Source organism: Sorex araneus, chromosome 3, assembly GCF_027595985.1.
Source record: "Sorex araneus isolate mSorAra2 chromosome 3, mSorAra2.pri, whole genome shotgun sequence".
Classification (NCBI taxonomy): domain Eukaryota; kingdom Metazoa; phylum Chordata; class Mammalia; order Eulipotyphla; family Soricidae; genus Sorex; species Sorex araneus.
This window is the reverse complement of record NC_073304.1, coordinates 104,530,318-104,548,396: the sequence shown is the minus strand read 5'-3', so window position 1 is coordinate 104,548,396 and position 18,079 is coordinate 104,530,318. Positions and strand designations below refer to the sequence as shown.

At 46.5% G+C, this 18,079-nt stretch overlaps 1 protein-coding gene and 1 pseudogene across 14 annotated transcripts in view; one reads left to right on the top strand and one right to left on the bottom strand.

The window, feature by feature from the left end:
- The window catches only part of CDC14B (cell division cycle 14B), a 99,154-nt gene extending 89,901 nt beyond the window's left edge, over positions 1 to 9,253 (bottom strand). For 11 of the 14 annotated variants that reach the window (XM_055130409.1, XM_055130406.1, XM_055130407.1 and 8 more), the window contains exon 1: positions 8,773 to 9,253. In XM_055130409.1, coding sequence (XP_054986384.1) covers positions 8,773 to 8,932 — 160 coding nt within the window. In that variant the 5' untranslated portion in view covers positions 8,933 to 9,253. The remainder of the gene's footprint in view (positions 1 to 8,772) is intronic. The other 3 variants (XM_055130421.1, XM_055130422.1, XM_055130416.1) reach the window with 3 other exon arrangements.
- LOC101543352 (RNA-binding protein EWS-like) lies at positions 8,967 to 16,574 on the top strand (annotated as a pseudogene).
- Positions 16,575 to 18,079: the final 1,505 nt, after the last annotated feature.

Below are 18,079 nucleotides of genomic sequence, written 5' to 3'. Positions count from 1 at the left end.
GATTTACCAGAGTTGGGGCTCATCCTGCCCTGGCCAACCCCTTTGAACCCTCAGCACTGCACAGGGCTCCTGAGCACCAGCACTGCAGGGAGCGGCCCCTGAGCACTAAGCCAGGAGTTTTGCCCAACTTCCCTGACCATCACCTCAATCCTCCCTGATAAAGGATCTGGGATACAGCTCAAAGGGACTGAATCCATGCCTTAAGTATATGAATTCAATCCCAGCACCACACAGCCCCTCAAATAATGCTGGGGTAGCCCCTGGGACACCTGAGCACAGCTGGAGAAGTTACAAACAAAAAAGAATTCTCTTAAAAATATAAAACTAATTTCTATCAATTAGAACCAGAGACTCAGAAATTTACAAGAGGGGTGGAGCAATAATACAGTGCATAGGGTGCTTGCTTTGCACATGGCAGACCTGGCTTTAATGTTCCATATGGTTCTCTGAGCACCGCCACGGGTAATCCCTATGCAGAGCCAGGATAAGCCCAAAGTACTGCCGGGTGCAGCACAGAAACATCACACCCGGTGATGCTCAGGGGTTACTTCTGGCTCTGCACTCAGTAATTACTCCTGGCAGTGCTCGGGGGACCATATGGAATGCTGGGAATCGAACCTGGGTTGGCCGCATGCAAGGCAAACACCTTACCCGCTGTGCTATCACTCCAGCCCCAAGATTTATCTTTTAAACAAGGATTATAATGATATCTTGATACTCATCTAATAAAATTAAACAGGAAGCATGCCCCTTTTAAGTAAGATTTATAATCTTCACTGTCATTTTATTGCTTCTCTCCCTACCCCCAACAGAAAGTGAGGAAATCCATTCCCTTTGATTCACAGAATGTCACAGCATGTGCTTGACTAGAACTGTTGACATTAATTTTTGGGTCAGCCATCAGTGCTCAGGGCTTACTCCTGATCAGTGCTCAGGGATCATTCCTGCTAGTGCCCACATGCAGTGCAGGGAATCGAACAGAGGAAGGCTTGGATGCAAGGTAAGCATTATCTCATTATCTCGTACTATCTCAGGGCCCCATTTTTTTGTTTTTGTTTTGGGTCACACCCAGCAATATTCAGGGCTTACTCCTGGCTCTGCATTCAGGAATTGCCCCTGGCCAGCTCAGAAAACCCTAAAATATGCTGGGGATGGATGTCAGGTCAGCTCTGTGCAAGGCAAGCGCCTCCCCCCTGCCAGTATCACCTTCTTAACCCAGCCGGTCTACTCTCTTCATCTCTCCCTTCATCTCTCTTCATCTTTCTTCATCTCTCCTCATCGCTCTTCATCTAATCCCTTCATCTCTTTTTTTTTAATTAGTGAATCACCATGGGGTAAAAACTTTTGTGCTTGCGTTTCAGTCATACAATGATCTGAGTACCCATTCCTCTACCAGTGCCCATCCTCCACCACTAATGGTCCCAGCAACCCTCCCATCACCACCACCCCCTCCCCTCCCACCCTACCCCACTTCTATGGCAGGGCATTCCCTTTTGTTCTCTCCTTTTTACTCCCTTAATCTTTTTTTTTCTTTTTGGGTCACACCTGGCGATGCACAGGGGTTACTCCTGTCTCTGCACTCAGGAGTTACCCCGGCGGTGCTCAGGGGACCATATGGGATGCTGGGAATCGAACCCAGGTTGGCCTCGTGCAAGGCTAATGCCCTACCCGCTGTGCTATTGCTCAAGCCCCTCCCTTCATCTCTTGACCCAATCACTACTTCTATGTTCACTGGAGCAAAAGAAAACTGTGATGTTAACTTGTTTGCTGTCTATTATCTAAGGAATCAGAGATATTGCAAAAAACTGACAAAACCATTAGAAAAAAATTGTTGAAGAATCAATCAAACACATAACTGAAGAAAATAAATGCACATTACGCACAAATTTAAGAGTAAGGATAGGTAAGAAAAGTGAACATTAAATATTTGATGAACTTCAGTTACTGAAACTCAATCTATGTATAACTATTGAAGAAAAATGAACTTATTTCCTTCTTGAATCAGCACCCCAAGTAACAGCCTTTCTCTTCTATCAAGAAAACACTTCTATCACTGTAAACAACATAATACATGACTATTTTACATAGTATGCATTCAATAGATATTTCCCAAATTAATAAATAAAATTTCTGTCTAATCATGTCTGGTGTGAATATTATAAATCTTACTTAAAAGGGGCATGCTTCCTGTTTAATTTTATTAGATGAGTATCAAGATATCATTATAATCCTTGTTTAAAAGATAAATCTTGGGGCTGGAGTGATAGCACAGCGGGTAAGGTGTTTGCCTTGCATGCGGCCAACCCAGGTTCGATTCCCAGCATTCCATATGGTCCCCCGAGCACTGCCAGGAGTAATTACTGAGTGCAGAGCCAGAAGTAACCCCTGAGCATCACCGGGTGTGACCCAAAAAGCAATAAATAAATAAATAAATAAATAAAAGATGAATCTTGACCAATACATTAACCAATATAATCATTTACTACCTCAGTCAATATAATAATATAATAATTTACTGTTATAATAAATATGAGTCTGGGGGAATAGTATCATAGGGAGGACATTTGCCTTGCATGTGGCCAACTTGAGTTTGATTCCATAGGGTCCCCTAACTCCAGCAGGATTGGTCCCTTAGAGCAGAACCAAGAGAAGTCCTGAGCACTGCCAAGTGTGGCACAAAGATGCCCCTATAAAAGATAAACATACATATACATATATGTACATATATATGTGTGTATATATATATATAATAGTCATTCAATTGTCAAAAAAATTTAAGACAACTGGGAGTCTTTTTTTGCCAGTAGTTATTACCAATTTTCTTTATCAATCAGAAAATTTAAAAAATAGGAAAGTAAAATAAACTGTAGTTCTGTACCAACTATCACAGCCTATACTTATTTAACATATTAAGCAATAATATTGAAGTTATAACATTTTGCTGGGGCTATAAAGATAGTACAGGGGATAAGGCACTTGCTTTGCATGTGACCAAAGCCAATTCTATACCTGGCACCACTGTCCCCTGAGGGCTATAAGTGACTCCTGAGCATAAGCCATAGGTCCTGAGCACAGCTGGGTGTGGCCCAAAATGAAAATAAATACTGGAACTATTTATGTTAACAGAAAAAAAGGAAAGTGTGCACTGTCATTTTATGAGAATTCTAGTTAAGAGACAGAAATATAGAAATAAAAACAACCCAGTCTCAAGAAGGCTAAAGAAAAAAAAATTGTCAGTATAAAATCTCAAATCTGACTTTGCATATTTCTCGACCATGAACTTTTGGGTACCAAATCCAAATAAAAACCCTCATCAGGGGGCTGGAGCAATAGCGCAGTGGGTAGGGCGTTTGCCTTGCACGAGGCCGACCCGTGTTTGATTCCCAGCATCCCATATTACCCCCAGCACTGCCAGGGGATAATTCCTGAGTGCAGAGCCAGGAGTAACCCCTGTGCATCGCGGGTGTGACCCAAAAAGCAAAAAAAAAACCACCCTCATCAGTTCCCTTCCTCTTCCAGCTTGATTGTTGATTGGTAACAATTCATTCTTATATCATTTATTAATGAATGGTAGCATATATACAGAATTCCTATCCCACCCCATCCAAAAGTTGGAATGTTCCTAATAGCTTTTGCTGATTACCATTAATTGGGGGAAGGGGGGTTTTTTTAGGCCACACCTGGTGAAGTTCAGGGGTTAGTCCTGGCTCTGAACTCAGGAGTCATTCCTGGCAGTGTTCAGGGGACCATTTGGGATGCCAGGGTTAAACCCACATCAGCTGCATGCAAAGCAAGGTGCCCTACCTGCTGTCCTCTCTCTCTCCAGTCCCAGCAATTACGATTAATTTATAGGAAAAATATTCTGGGCATTCCCAGGCCTAAAAAAACCTACTAAGTCATATAAATCAATGTGGAATGCAAATAAGAGGTTCCTCTTCCAGACAACAGGAAGGTTTTCCAGTTTACAGTGTGTTTATGTCCTTCGTTGTAACAAGGCACTGGAACTACCCCAGGAATAGATATAGCTCAAGTAAAATCATGCCAGTGCACGTGACAATTAGACTGATGGGAATAAAACCCTCCATCAGTCCAACTTGGCAAGGTTGCTGGCTACACACTAAACAATGAGAGAACACATAGGACACTAGGAACAATTGTAGGCAATAAGCACTGTAGCACTGTCATCCCATTGTTCATAGATTTGCTCAAGCAGGCACCAGTAACGTCTCCATTGTGAGACTTGTTGTTACTGTTTTTGGCATATCGAATATGCCACAGGGAGCTTGCCAGGCTCTGCCATGCGGGCGGGAGACTCTCAGTAGCTTGCCAGGCTCTCTGAGAGGGACGGTGGAAATCGAATCAAACCTGGGTTGGCTGCGTTTAAGGCAAATGCCCTACCCACTGTGCTATCGCTCCAGTCCAGGACAATAAGCATCCTACATTAAATGTACATACAGGAAGTATCCTGGAATCTATGGGTACTCAACTTAAGAGATAAAATGGGTTGGAATCAGGCCATACAGATAATACAGGAGCAGGAGGTAGAGCACTTGCCTTGCATGCAGCCGAATAGACCTAATCCCAGTTCAAATCCTGTGAAATCACATATGGGCCCCTGAGCATCATTAGGCATCATTCCTTAGCACAAACAAAAATAGGCTGCCACAAAAATGCCAAGGGACATTGAAAGAAAATAAAAGTTTACTGTACTTAAGGGTACTGTGTGCAGAAGTGAAAGAATGCAGTAACTGGGGCCGTAGGGATAGTACAGTGGGCACACAACTGACCCAGGTTCGATCCCCAGCATCCCTTATGGTTCCTTGAGCACCGCCACTGCCAGGAGTGATTCTTGAGTGCAGAGTGTGACCCAAAAAGCCAAAGAAAAAAAGCATTATTTTTTTACCAATCTCATAGCAGAAGAATTTTCACCACCTAGTAACCACTTTTGAAATGACTGGGGCACTATTGGTGACAATCCTGGGGGTGAAAGAGTCTTGGGAAATTCTGGCAATGCTCAAAACCTTAAAGTGTCACCATGGGACCCAGCAATTCTACCCCTAGATATTTACTCAAAGAAACTAGAAATGGACGTCCACACAAACACCTGAACATGAATATCCAGAGCAACATGACTCACAATCATCTAAAAATCCTCAAATGCCTGCATAAGCCCATATACTAGGACCTTTCCACTTTGTTTGCTCTGTGATCCTTAAATATGTAAACAGGCATGTAGGCTACTGTAGCCATTTGAAGATAAAACTGGAAACCCCCAAATAACCATTTATTACCATTAAATAAATCACAATTCAAGTATACAATGTAATACCATGCAGCCATTGGAGAGAACATGGTCAGAGGTAGAGAGAGGCTAATATGGTCACCTTGTAACAGTCAACAGGGATTTGATCCTTTGCACTACAAAGGGTGCCCTGAGTACCACCAGGATTCACCCTGACCCCAAGAGTAAGCCCTGAGCACAGCTGGGTGTGGCCCAAAAACCAGGAGAGAGAGAGAGAGAGAGACAGAGAGAGACAGAGAGAGACAGAGACAGAGAGAGAAAGCGAGCATTCTTTGCTGGTATGTTATGATTACTAAAAACTTAAATATGCATAGAAAACTAAGGGAGAGAGACTAACTCTATCTCCCTTGATAAGGTTCATGCAAGGAAATTTGCCTTGCATGTAGCCAACCTGGGTTTGATCTCAAGCACTCCCTATGGTCCCCAAGCCCACCAGGAGTGATCCCTTAGTGCAGAATCCAAGTGGCTGGGACACTTAAAACATACATGCATTACTTTCTAAAGTGAAGAAGACAATTATGCAGGCAGAAAACCTGTTGAGAAGAACTGGAAGTTGCTATTTGCCTTCCCAGTGAGCCCAGTGAAAAGCAATCTGCCTCTTACATTCAAAGGCACCTGAATTTGGCCTGTGCAATACCAATACCTCAAATCAATACAAACTAACTTAGTATCATCTTTCCAGAAATTGAAGGCAGCCACTGAGAGACAGCTAGAGAGACACCTGCGAAGGCTGACTCCCTTATTCCAGGGAACCACTATTTGGACTTGGAATCCTGATAAAAACAGCGGTTTATTTGTCATGATTTGCCAGCGCTTTCCTCAATATTCTACTCTAAGATGGATTCACTGGCCTCAGCAAAGCCAGCCACTCCACCTTTCCACTCCAGGAAGAAAGAAGTAGGTCATAAAAACCCTCCTTGGTGATTAGAAGCAAGCTAAATTTTCATCAAAAAGAGGTCCTCTGGCACATGAGCAGCCCCTCCATTCCCGAACGCCCATGATCCTGGAGGCCAACTAACTACTTTCGGCACCCAGCGGCTTCTTGCAGAAATGCCTCTAGACTATGAACTAAGCTACGGACCCATGCCGCTCTGGGAGGGGAAAGGTTTCTCTCTCTTGGCCTTTACTTTCTCAGCGGCATGGTGACCACCATCTTATAAGGCCCACTAAACAGAGGTACGAGCTTGCAATGATGTGATTTCTGGCAGGAATTTTTCTGGACTTAATTACTAAAATACCAGAAATCCAAAACCTCATAGGCTCATATGCTCTTCATTCTCAGCAATGTAAAACAAATTATCAAATGATGCCTTTTCGGCAAGTCTGACTATTGGAAAATTCCAAATAATCATAGTGAGTTTTCTGTTGAAATATTGAATGTAATCAAAGTAAAGAGAAAGTAAAATGAAAATCATCAGCCACACAGGAGGGGGGTGGGGGGTATTGGGTGGGAGGTATACTGGGGTTCTTGGTGGTAGAACATGTGCACTGGTGAAGGGATGGGTGTTTGATCATTTTATGGCTGAGACTTAAGCGTGATAGCTTTTTAACTTTTCACATGGTGATTCAATAAAAAATTTTAAAAAAGAAGTCCTCTAAATATGTTATTAAATATATGCCTCACATTTCAAGCTACATAAGCTCGAGTCTGTTTTTCTACTTTTAAATGGTCCCTACTGAAATCTAAGCAGTGACTAAAAGAGAATGAGGAAGTTCTGCATCTATTCACAAGAGCACTGTGCTACCCTTAAGAAAAAAACATGAGGGGCTGGAGTGATCACACAGGGGTAGGGCGTTTGCCTTGCACGTGGCGGACCCGGGTTTGATTCCCAGCATCCCATATGGTCCCCTGAGCTCCGCCAGGAGTAATTTCTGAGTGCATGAGCCAGAAGTAACCCCTGTGCATCGCTGGGTGTGACCCAAAAAGGAAAGAAAATAAAGAAAGAAAGAAAAAGAAAAAAAACATGCACAACAGTGTGTTCTGTGCATGAAATCTGTGCTACCGTGCTTGCGATTGGCAGGAGAAACAGAGCCTGTCTCTGAGAATATTTATCCAAAAACTAGGAACATATGTTGCCTCTAGGGATATTGAGAGACTAAAAGTTCACACAATATACTCCTGTGCATCTGTAGAATGAGCTCTCTGCCCCTTAAGTAAGTGCGATAACTTGCAGTGAAATAAAACACTCCTTAGATTATTTTCGAAGAATACAAGTGTAAGTCTATATGGGTCCTGCCTCTCCCATGTGTGCACGCCACGGCACTAGCTTCACTCACAACAGTTCTATCGGATAGTGGCCCGGGTATGTGTGGCACGTCCGGGTACAGCTCCTTTCTGGCTCATATTCACATGTATTACCCCCCCTACAAGCCTAGGGCTCACATCCAAACCCCAGAAAAGGGCTGCACGCTCCCTAAACACTGCTTACATGCCCGGTGCTCTTAGTCTCCATATCTGTCACCACATCCAAAGCCTAGAGATACTTAAGGGACAACTACTACGGAAATGCAACAGTCAGGGTTGATTTATTTGCCTCGAGCTCTGGAGAATTCGGCTAAGAAATTCTCCCAGGACCTACCCCAGGGCCGCCCTGCTACCTCCTCTGCTTGCCGGCAACTAGACCGAAGTCACTTCTCTGAATGCTGCGCATGCTGCGCTTGCAAACGCCGGCCCTGTGGACACCGAGGCGCTGGAGGTCATCCCTTAGGAGGTGGACCGTGGGTCCCCGAGCGAGCGCTGGGAGAGGAACAGAGGACTGCGCAAGCCAAGGGCCGGGGCCTGGGTCCCGGTCCCGGCTGGGGCGCGGGGCACGGCCCCACCTCCTTTGAAAGGGCGAAGATAAGACGGGAGCAGAGCCCATGGAGCCCCACTGGCGAGCGAGTGTGCTCCCTCGGGGGCCGCCCGAGGCAGGGTCTGGCGTAGAGGCCCCGAAGCCCACACGCCCCGCAGGCACTATGGACCCGAATTCGCGAACTCGGAGGAACTGTGCGGCGCCCCGCTGACGCCTGCAGCTTAGAAAGGTGACCTCGGCCTGCGAGCTGGCGCAGAGGAGGTGCAAATGGGTAAAGTCACAGCTCGGAGTAGCACGCTGCGGCACAAACATTGGTCCCCAGAGCGCGGGGGTCGCGGATGTCCCGAGGGGGCGTGGCCAGCTGCCACTCTCTGAGGGGCGGGGCCGACCGCAGCTCCCAAAGCCGGGGCGGTGGGGGCGTGGCCAACTACAGCGCCTGGCCCGTGGGGGCGTGGCCGACGCAGCTCCAGGAGGCGGGGTGGAGACGGGGGCGGGGCCGACTGCAGGTTCTGGGGGGCCAGGTGGGGGCCAAGGCTGCAGGTCCTGGGGGAGGGGCGGAGCCGGCTGCAGCCCAGGGGGTGCAAAGTGGGGATTGGGGAGGCTCAGGTCCCAGGGGTGGGCCGGCGGCCGCGTTCGGGGGCGGCCGCGGGGCCACGCGCTCGCTCGCGGCTGGCTCACCGGTGATGTCCAGGTACAGGTCGTCCCGCTCATCCGGATCGTCCAGGTCCTGCGACGTGGAGCTGCGGCTCTTCTTCACCGTGGGCGAGGTGGACGAGCAGCGCCGCGCGGAGGGGGGCGCGGCGGCCCAGGTCTGCCGCCGCTCTTTCTTCCGCTTCATGGGGGCGGTCGCGGCCCGTCAGGGGTCCACGACCATGGCCCCAAGCGCTCGCCCCCCGCCGGGCACGGAGGGGCCGAGCCCCGCCGGAGGCGGCCGCGCAGGAGCCGCAGGACGCGCCCGGCCCGCCGGCCCCGGCCGCCGCGGGACGGGCCCCACAGCCCCGCTCGGGCGCCCCCAGCCCGCCCCCAGGGCCCGCAGCCCGCCGCGCGGCCGATGCTGCCCGGAGAAGCGCGCGCGCCCACCGGGACCCCCAGCAGGGTTGTTCGGAAGAGCTTCATTCACAAAAAAGGGCCCACCACCCTCCTCGAGGCCGCGAGTCGGGGCCTGCCATTGGCCGGGCCCGCGTGACGTCATGCGGACGGCGCCTCGCTACAGGCAGGTACTCGGTGACGCCATAAAGAAAGTCTGCGCCTCGGCCAGTCCCGGGCGGACTTCCGGGCCGCCCGCCGGGGGGCCTTTTTGTGGCCCCGCGGCCCGGCAGGACCCCGGCCCAGTTTCCTGTAGGGAATCTCCGAGACTTGCCGCCAGCCCCCCACCCCCAGGAGCCCGCCTGCGTTTCATGGGGGGGTGGGCGGGCTCTCGGGGGTATTTCTCCGTTGTCCTTGGAACGTGGCTTGGCGCTGTAGACAGGGCCCGCCGCCTGTGCACAGGAAGACTTGGTCTCGGAACTGAAGAGCAGTGTAAATTGGCCACGTTCGAGTCACGGGCCTTTGCCCAGCCTTCAGAGAAAACCCAGAGCTCCTGAATTCAGGAGTCTGTAAAACTGCTGGAAATACGATATAAATTGCACTGCAGTTTCTCCTCGGAATCCCTGTACCTGCATTCGCTCATTTTACACAGCAGCTGCTGTATTTTCCTTAGCTAAAGTGTCCTCAGGTCCTCTGAACTTCTAAAGCAGGTGGCAAATTTAATCCTTGGACTTTATTTGAAAACTGATCAGACCCCTTTTTCTACTAGGTTAAAATATGCCAATCTTTCTGGAACATAAGCAAAACTTCTCTTGGAAGACATTTAAACAAATTCTGGGGGCTGGAGCGATAGCACAGCAGGTAGGGCGTTTGCTTTGAATGCGGCCGACCTGGGTTCCATACTCAGCATCCCATAGGGTCCCGAGCACGGCCAGGAGTAATTCCTGAGTGCAGAGCCAGGAGTAACCCCTGTGCATCGCTGGGTGTGACCCAAAAAGCAAAAATTTTAAAAATAAAATAAAATTCTGGTGATAGCACCTCGAGGGTTTGAAAATTGAATGAAAGACAGTCTTTAGATCTTATGACCCCACATTTCACATCAAGCAAACTTTCCAATTTTCACTATTTCTAATTAAATCATTATTTTCAAATTTCTCCTGCATTACAATCTGTGCAGAGAAAACTCAATCTGAGTTATCCATGAGACCTGTTAGAAATGCACCAGCTGAGTGCAAGGCAAATGGCCTGCCTACCCACTGTACACCACCCCATGGTTTGATCCACATGTTGCTGGCAAATAAATAAGAGGACCCTGGTAATGAGCTTTGGGGACATAATAAAATTTATAAAGGAATTGCCCAACCTTGACCTGACTTAATCCAAAGAGGCTTGAGGAACACACCCTATTAAGATGCAAATCCTGAGCTCCTCAAAGATGGAATAACTGAGGCACCACCCAGAGAAGGGTGTGCCCCCTCAACAGAAGAAGCACAGGAGCATCTAAAGGCCAAGATAAGAACAGGACAGGAATACCCTGCCACAGAGCAGGGTGGGGCTGGGGGGATGGGATTGGGGGTGGAAGGGATACTGGGTTCATTGGTGATGGAGAATGGACACTGGTGGAGGGATGGGTGCTCAAACACTGAGGGAAACACAAACACAAAAATGTGTAAATCTGTAACTGTACCCTCACGGTGACTCACTAATTAATTAATAAATAAATAAATAAATAAAGACTATGAATGGAAAAAAAAAAGAACCATCTAGAAGCCCAGGCTTTCCCTGGGACAACACTCGGGTTACCTTTCATAAATGCACAGAATTCCTGGCCAAGACAATTTGCAGGATTTGTATGTGACCTTCCAAAAGTGGTTCTATGCTTTCCCGCTCTGGAGAAGCCGATGTTGAAGTTGGTTGGGCCCCCACCAGCTTATGTGAGAGGGAGAGGAGAAAATGGTCACTCTCCCAATCTGCCATCTCGGGACCAGCTGGGAAGGTGGAAGCAGGAAGGTGGAAACAGTTTCCTCAAGGCTACCTCCCTTGCTCCCCACTTTACCAGCTCACCTGAAACACATGGTAGCAGCCTTTGAAATTCCTTTTCTTGACCTTTGATCCAGCTGGATTTTCTCTGGGCTGAATCAGGAAAGTTAATGGGATTAAGGGAGAGGTCCAGGGTATTCAAGGAATTTCCTTCATGGGGTGAGGTCCAGTCTCCCCAGGGTCCGCTGCTGGCGACACGTGAGGGTCTTATCAGGCCTTAGTTCCTGTTTTCTGCAAGATTGGCCTTTCACAACTTCAGAGCATTTACTTCCCAGGAAATTTACTGCCATCACCTGGGGAGGGGGCCTTCGCTATCTGCCTGCTTGCCTATATCAAACTGTATTCAGCAATGTATTAAAATGATCATAAACCACGATCAAGTGGAATTTGGCCCAAGGGTGCAAGGATAGTTCAGTATATACAAATCAATTAATGTGATATCACTTATATCACTTGTATCACTTGTCATCCCATTGATCTTCGATTTGCTCGAGCGAGCGCCAGTAACATCTCCATTTGTCCCTGTTACATGCTAGTGTAGCCCAATAGTATCTGTTCACTCCAGGAATAGGAAGAGCCTCAAACGTTCATTCAGGGTTTTGATGAAGAAGTCTGACCATCTCGTAGGTGGGCGGCCACTCGGTCTTCCTGCACTAACCGTTCCTGCACTAACATACGCCTCAGAGATCTGGGCCCTCCAAAAACAGGATGAAAATGCTATTCGGGTATCCCAAAGAGGAATTGAAAAAGCTATGCTTGGAGTATCATTTCACTCTAGTGAGAGAAGGAACCTGGAGTTCCGACCTCCGTCAAGATCAAGAATGAGGGACGCTGTCTCATTTGTCAAGATGTCAAAAATCAGATGGGCTGGACATGTAATGCAATTCAGAGATGACCGCTGGACTAGAGCTGTAACTGACTGGATTCCATGGGACGTCAAAAGTCTGCGTGGATGGGGCTGGAGAGATAGCACAGCGGGTAGGGCGTTTGCCTTGCACGCGGCCAACCCGGGTTCAAATCCCAGCATCCCATATGGTCCCCTGAGCACGGCCAGGGGTAATTCCTGAGTGCAGAGCCAGGAGTAACCCCTGTGCATCGCCAGGTGTGACCCAAAAAGCCAAAAAAAATAAATAAATAAAAAAAATAAAAGTCTGCGTGGCTGCCCAATGTGATATGCCACATTAAAATATCCTCTCTCTCTCCTCTCCCCCTCTCTCCTCTCTTCATCTCCCTCTCTCTCCCTCTCTCTCTCTTCTTTTTCTCCATCTCCCTCTTTCTCCCCCTCTCTCTCCCTTTCTCTGTCTCTCTCTCTCTTCCTCTTTTTCTTGTTCTCACGCTCTCCTCTCTGAGTTATAGTATTGATATGGCAGTTTCATGCATAAAATATTCCAGCACTAAAATCACCAGAGAGTCAGCTTCCCTCCACTATTATTCCAATGTCTCCTTTCCCCCACCCCTCACCCCTACCAGTACTATGCTTCCTACTAAAGACCAGTTCTCAAGTTTCTGTTGCCTTGGGAATTTGTTCTTGACTTCCTATGTTTCTTTATATTCTACATAAGAGAGGGATCATTCTGTATCTGTCCTGGCTCCCTTGACTCAGCATGTTCATGTTACTCTTCAGATCCATCAACGTAGCAGCAAATTACATGATTTCACCTTCTCTTATAGCTGAGTAGGATTCCACTGTGTATATGTACCATTTTTTTTGTTCTATTTTGTAGATTTTCAGGACATACCCAGCAGTGCTCAAGTTTTACTCTTGGCTCTGCACCCAAGGATCATTCCTGGCAGGGCTCAGGGGATCAATCACATGCAAGACAAGAGCCTTAATCTTGTACAAGCTCGCCAGTCCCAGTTTATCAAGTCATCTGTCCTAGGACTTTTGGGTTGTTTGCATATTGTGGCTATTGTGACTTTTTATTGGCTGCAAAAAAAACACTGGAGTGCAAATGTGTTTTCCAATGGAGTTTTTGAGGTTTGGGGTAAATTTCAAGACTGGAATTTCTAGGAGAAGGAAGGAGAGAAAATAGCATCCATGGATTATAGTACCTACAGCCAAGCTACAGACCAGCAGGGCTACAATGCTTACACAGCCCAGCCCACTCAAGGATATGCACAGACCAGCCAGAGTTATGGAACATAGGGGCAGCCCACTGATGTCAGCTAGACCCAGGCACAGACCGCCTACACAAATTCTTATGGACAGCCCCTCGCTGGTTAGACTACTCCGACTGCCCCCCAGGCATACAGTCAGCCTGTCCAGGGGTACGGCACTGGTGCTTATGATACCAGCACTGCTACCATCACTACCACCCAGGCCTCCTGTGCAGCTCAGTCTGCGTATGGCACTCAGCCTGCTTAGCCAGCGTAGGGGCAGCAGCCAGCAACCACCACACCTACAAGACCACAAGATGGTAACAAGCCCGCTGAGACTAGTCAACCTCAGTCTAGCACAGGGGGTACTACACCCCAGCCTAGGCTATAGACAAAGTAACCACAGTTATTCCCAGGTACCTGGGAGTACCCCATGCACCCAGTGATGGCACCAATATCCTATCCACCTACCAGCTATCCAGCTATTCCTCTACACAGCCGACTAGTTACAATCAGAGCAGTTATTCTCAGCAGAACACCTATGGGCAGCCAAGCTGCTGTGGACAGCAGGATAGCTATGGTCAACAAAGTAGCTATGGGCAGCAGCTGCCCATTTACCTGATAAGTAGTACAGAACTTTTTTTTTTTTTTTGGTCTACCTTTTAGCAGTTTGTATTTCGCCTTTCAGGAAATTTATGCTTATTTTCATCACCACCCCCACCACCCCCACCACCACCAACAACAACTTTTTGGTAGGATTGGTTGGGGATTTTTATAAAGTTATACCCAGTGCTTTATATATCTTGGATATTAATTCCTTGTGGGTTAATATTTTCTCCCAGTCTGTGGGGTCTTTGTATTCTGATGATTATTTATTTTTTCAGTACAGGAATATCTCATTTTAATAGATTCCTAATTTCTTTGCTTTCTCTTGCTTGGCCAGTAGCACCAACTCAGAGAAGATGACTATATATTCAATGTCATGGAATGTTCTACCTGTGGGTTCCTCAAAATAATATATAGAATCAGACCTGATGTCAAGATCTTTAACCCTTTTGACTTGATTTTTGTGCATGGTGTTAGAAAGGGGTCTAAGTTCTTTCTTTTGCATGTGGTTGCTCAGTTTCCCAGCACCACTTGTTGAAAAGCCTTTCTATGGAGCATTTCTCTTACTTACTTTGGGGGCAGTCGCCTTAGATTCAGTGTGGTAGGAGCTGCATCTGTCTGCGTCCTACCTGTCTGGAATGTTAGTGGGTCGCCCCCTTCCTGGGGCCACACATATGCACACACAGTCATTGCCAGACCAGGCCCTCGCTCTGCTCAGGTTTTAGGAGAGTAGAGATTCATAAGGCTGCAGGCGTGTTTTCAATCCAGCTTCTGTCTCTGCTTCTCCCTTCCTGCCTTCAAGCAGAATCATAAAACTCCCTAGTGTTCGGACCAACTTGTCTTGCTTGGGCCTGCATGCCTAGGAGCTTGACCCCAGCTAACTGGCTTAATAAACTCTGCTTGTGTGTTCCATTACTGACTGAACTCTTTGTGCGGGTTCGGAGAGGGGGAAATTATTGACACCGGACCCTAACATCCCTGGGGCTCGCCGGGGATCGATTTTTCCCTCTTTCTGAGGAAACCCACAAACCATTGCCAGTACCAGAGTTAGTCAGAGGCCTTTTTTTTTTTTTTGGACCTCTCGAGTGGATTGGCGGGCTAGGCCCGAGGATGGAACTAGGTTCCGGTGACTGCGGTAAGGGAGTTTGGCTCCTCTCCTTTGGAGCTCATTGGGAGGACTAGGTCCTCATTTGGCGCCTGGGCGATTTGGATTCCGGAACCAATCCCGGAGACTCCATTATTAACATCAACATCTGTGGGAGACGTCCCAGATGGGTCGCGGCAGTCTCCGTGGACGCCTTTCGGCCTGATATCAAGAAATGAAAGAGGAGTGTGTGGATGTTGGGGAAGTGTGAAAGTGTGCGTGTCTCTCCTCTGAGATGGTGTTTATGGGCTGCCTTGAGTTTTCTTTTTGATATCTTGTTTCTTCCCAAGTTTTGCCGTTTTCAGAAAACCGGAGTTTTGCCAGTTTCGGAAAACTGGACTGTGCGGCTCTGTCTTGCGTAGAAAGTCGGCCTGGCAGGACCTAGCAGAAGGGCCGATCTGGAGACCGGCAGCTGACCTCGGTGGGCACGCCGAAGGACCGCTGGTCGGTGGTGCGGGAGACGACCTCACTACTCCTGAAACGCCCCGAGAACGTGGGTGCCATTCGGAAAGGAAACTTTCGGGGTGTCCGAATCTGAATCTGAGTCTGAAGCGCGCGTTGTCAGGACGTCTCTTACAGCTGGTGTGTGTCTGTTGTCTGAGTGTCATGTTTTTGTGTTGTCTGTTTGTCCTGCTTCTAGTGAGTCTTTATGTCTTTGGCCCCCTAATTCACCACCTAGTTATGGGTCAGAATCAGTCAAACCATGTGACTGACCATTTCAGTGATTTCAGGCCCAGGGGTGGCAACCTCTGGGCAGAGGTGAAGAGAAGTAAACTGATAACTCTGTTCTGCAGAGTGGCCAGCCTTCCATGGTAGCTGGCAGCAAAAGGTACTTTTGATCTGAGGACCATTCTGAAAAGTGAAAGGTAAAGTTTTCTTTCCAGGACTGGGAGGACGCCTGGCCCTTACTTACATCCTGGTCTGGTAGGAACTGGTTGCAAGACCCCTGCATGGTTAAACAGTACAGAGATAAAATTAGGCTATTTAGTTTAATACTGGAGGTATAGAGGCCATCACAACAGAGTTTTCTTATGTTTTCAAGTGTTTCCTTATGCTGCTATTTAAAAGTTTGGTGAGTACCAACAACCTGTGTCTGAAAGCATGTTTGAATTGTGAAATTGTTAAAGTATCTGGTGTAAAAATCTTATGATTTGAGATAATTAAGAACTTTAAAAATTAAGCCAGAGGAGGTTTTCCTATGCTTCATAAAAAAAATGATAGTTTAAGAGTTTTCTTATGCTAGTGTGTTAATGTATATATTTATCTGTATTTGTACTGGATTATCGGAATGTGAATAGAAATTATTGTGGTACATAAAAGCAAGTTTTAAGAGTAATGAGTTAAAAATGTGAGTTTCTGAAGTTATAAAATTGGTTGCAAAACTTTTATCCCATCAGAGTTTGAAGATATCAAGCTTTTTCGCTGGAATTTCAGACCAGCTTCAGGTCTTCTTACTGAAGGGGGAAGAAAAAGAGTCATTTTGAAAAAAATAAGTGAATCCAAGCAGCTAAAAACTGCCCTTCTGGCTTTAGTGACCTTGCAGCTGAACAGAGGCAGCTACCCCTGACCCTTCCACCTTCTCATCGGAGGCAAGTGAGAGCTGAGAATGGAGACATATCACAATATTATGCTGATTCCAGTTTTGTTTTTTTTTTTTTTTTTTGCTTTTTGGGTCACACCCAGCGATGCTCAGGGGTTACTCCTGGCTTTGCACTCAGGAATTACTCCTGGCAGTGCTTGGGGGACCATATGGGATGCCGGGGATCGAACCCGGGTCGGCCGCGTGCAAGGCAAACGCCCTACCCGCTGTGCTATCGCTCCGGCCCCTGATTCCAGTTTTGAAGTTAGGAAGTTAGTATCTAAGTGCTAAAAGTTTTGAATGAATGCTTTTTGAATAGGGAATATGCAGGAAACAAAATATGTATTTGTGGAAAAAAGGAATTTAAAGTTTTAAACATTCTGGGGCTGGAGTGATAGCACAGTGGGTAGGGCGTTTGCCTTGCACTCGGCCGACCCGGGTTCGAATCCCAGCATCCCATATGGTCCCCTGAGCACTGCCAGGGGTGATTCCTGAGTGCATGAGCCAGGAGTGAGCCCTGTGCATCACCGGGTGTGATCCAAAAAGCAAAAAAAAAATAATAATAATAAAGTTTTAAACATTCTGGCAGAAGAATTTTGTCTCAAGAATTATGAAAGGATGTAGGAGATAAAACAGAAAACTAGAAGGAATATTTGACCTTAGTATTGAGGAAAATATAGATAATCTAAAACTTTATTCCCTTTGTCTATATTTTTGTGATTTTCAAGGATTGTTTAAAAATACAAGTTTAAACTGCATATGTGACTATTTGAGTTGTGTACTGGAAATAAAATAATATAAAACGCAGTCCACTGTAAGTGATGAAGTGGGCAAAGATTGAAGGAATATGTAGGTAAATGAAATATATGAATCTTGTGAGTATTTTAACTAGAATTCAGAATCCTGTATTATAAGATCTTTTAATTATGAATCTTTTGAATATCTATGGGACTGATGTCATGCTTTTAAAAGAGTACTGCAGAGTATAGCTTAGTCATGGTAATTGAAATAATGATTAGCAGCTTATTTCCAAATTTCTTGGTAGATCAAACTATATTAAGTTCAGTACAAATAAGGTAAAAACTAGAGAAACATGACAATAAGGAAGGAATATAAGTGTGTATTTTAAGTACGAAGAATGATGGATGGAGATATCATTACTGAAAAAAAAGGAAAGGAATCCTGTTAAAGTGAAACTGGTTTTGAGGAACAGGACAGAATGAACATAAAGGAATGTGTAGAAGGCTTGAGTATGTGAAGTATGTGTAGGTTTGAGGTTGTGTTATAAGAAAGAAAACTGTAATAAAACTATTTTGTTATAAGAAACTCCTTAAATTATCTGCAGAATTGTTCTAGTATAGAGACTCCTGTTACAGTGCCCTTAGATAATAAAAAATTAACGTTTTCAATTTGGAACTAAATAAGTTAAATATGATGTTGTTGGGCTGGAGCGATAGCACGGTGGCAGGGCATTTGCCTTGCATGTGGCCGAC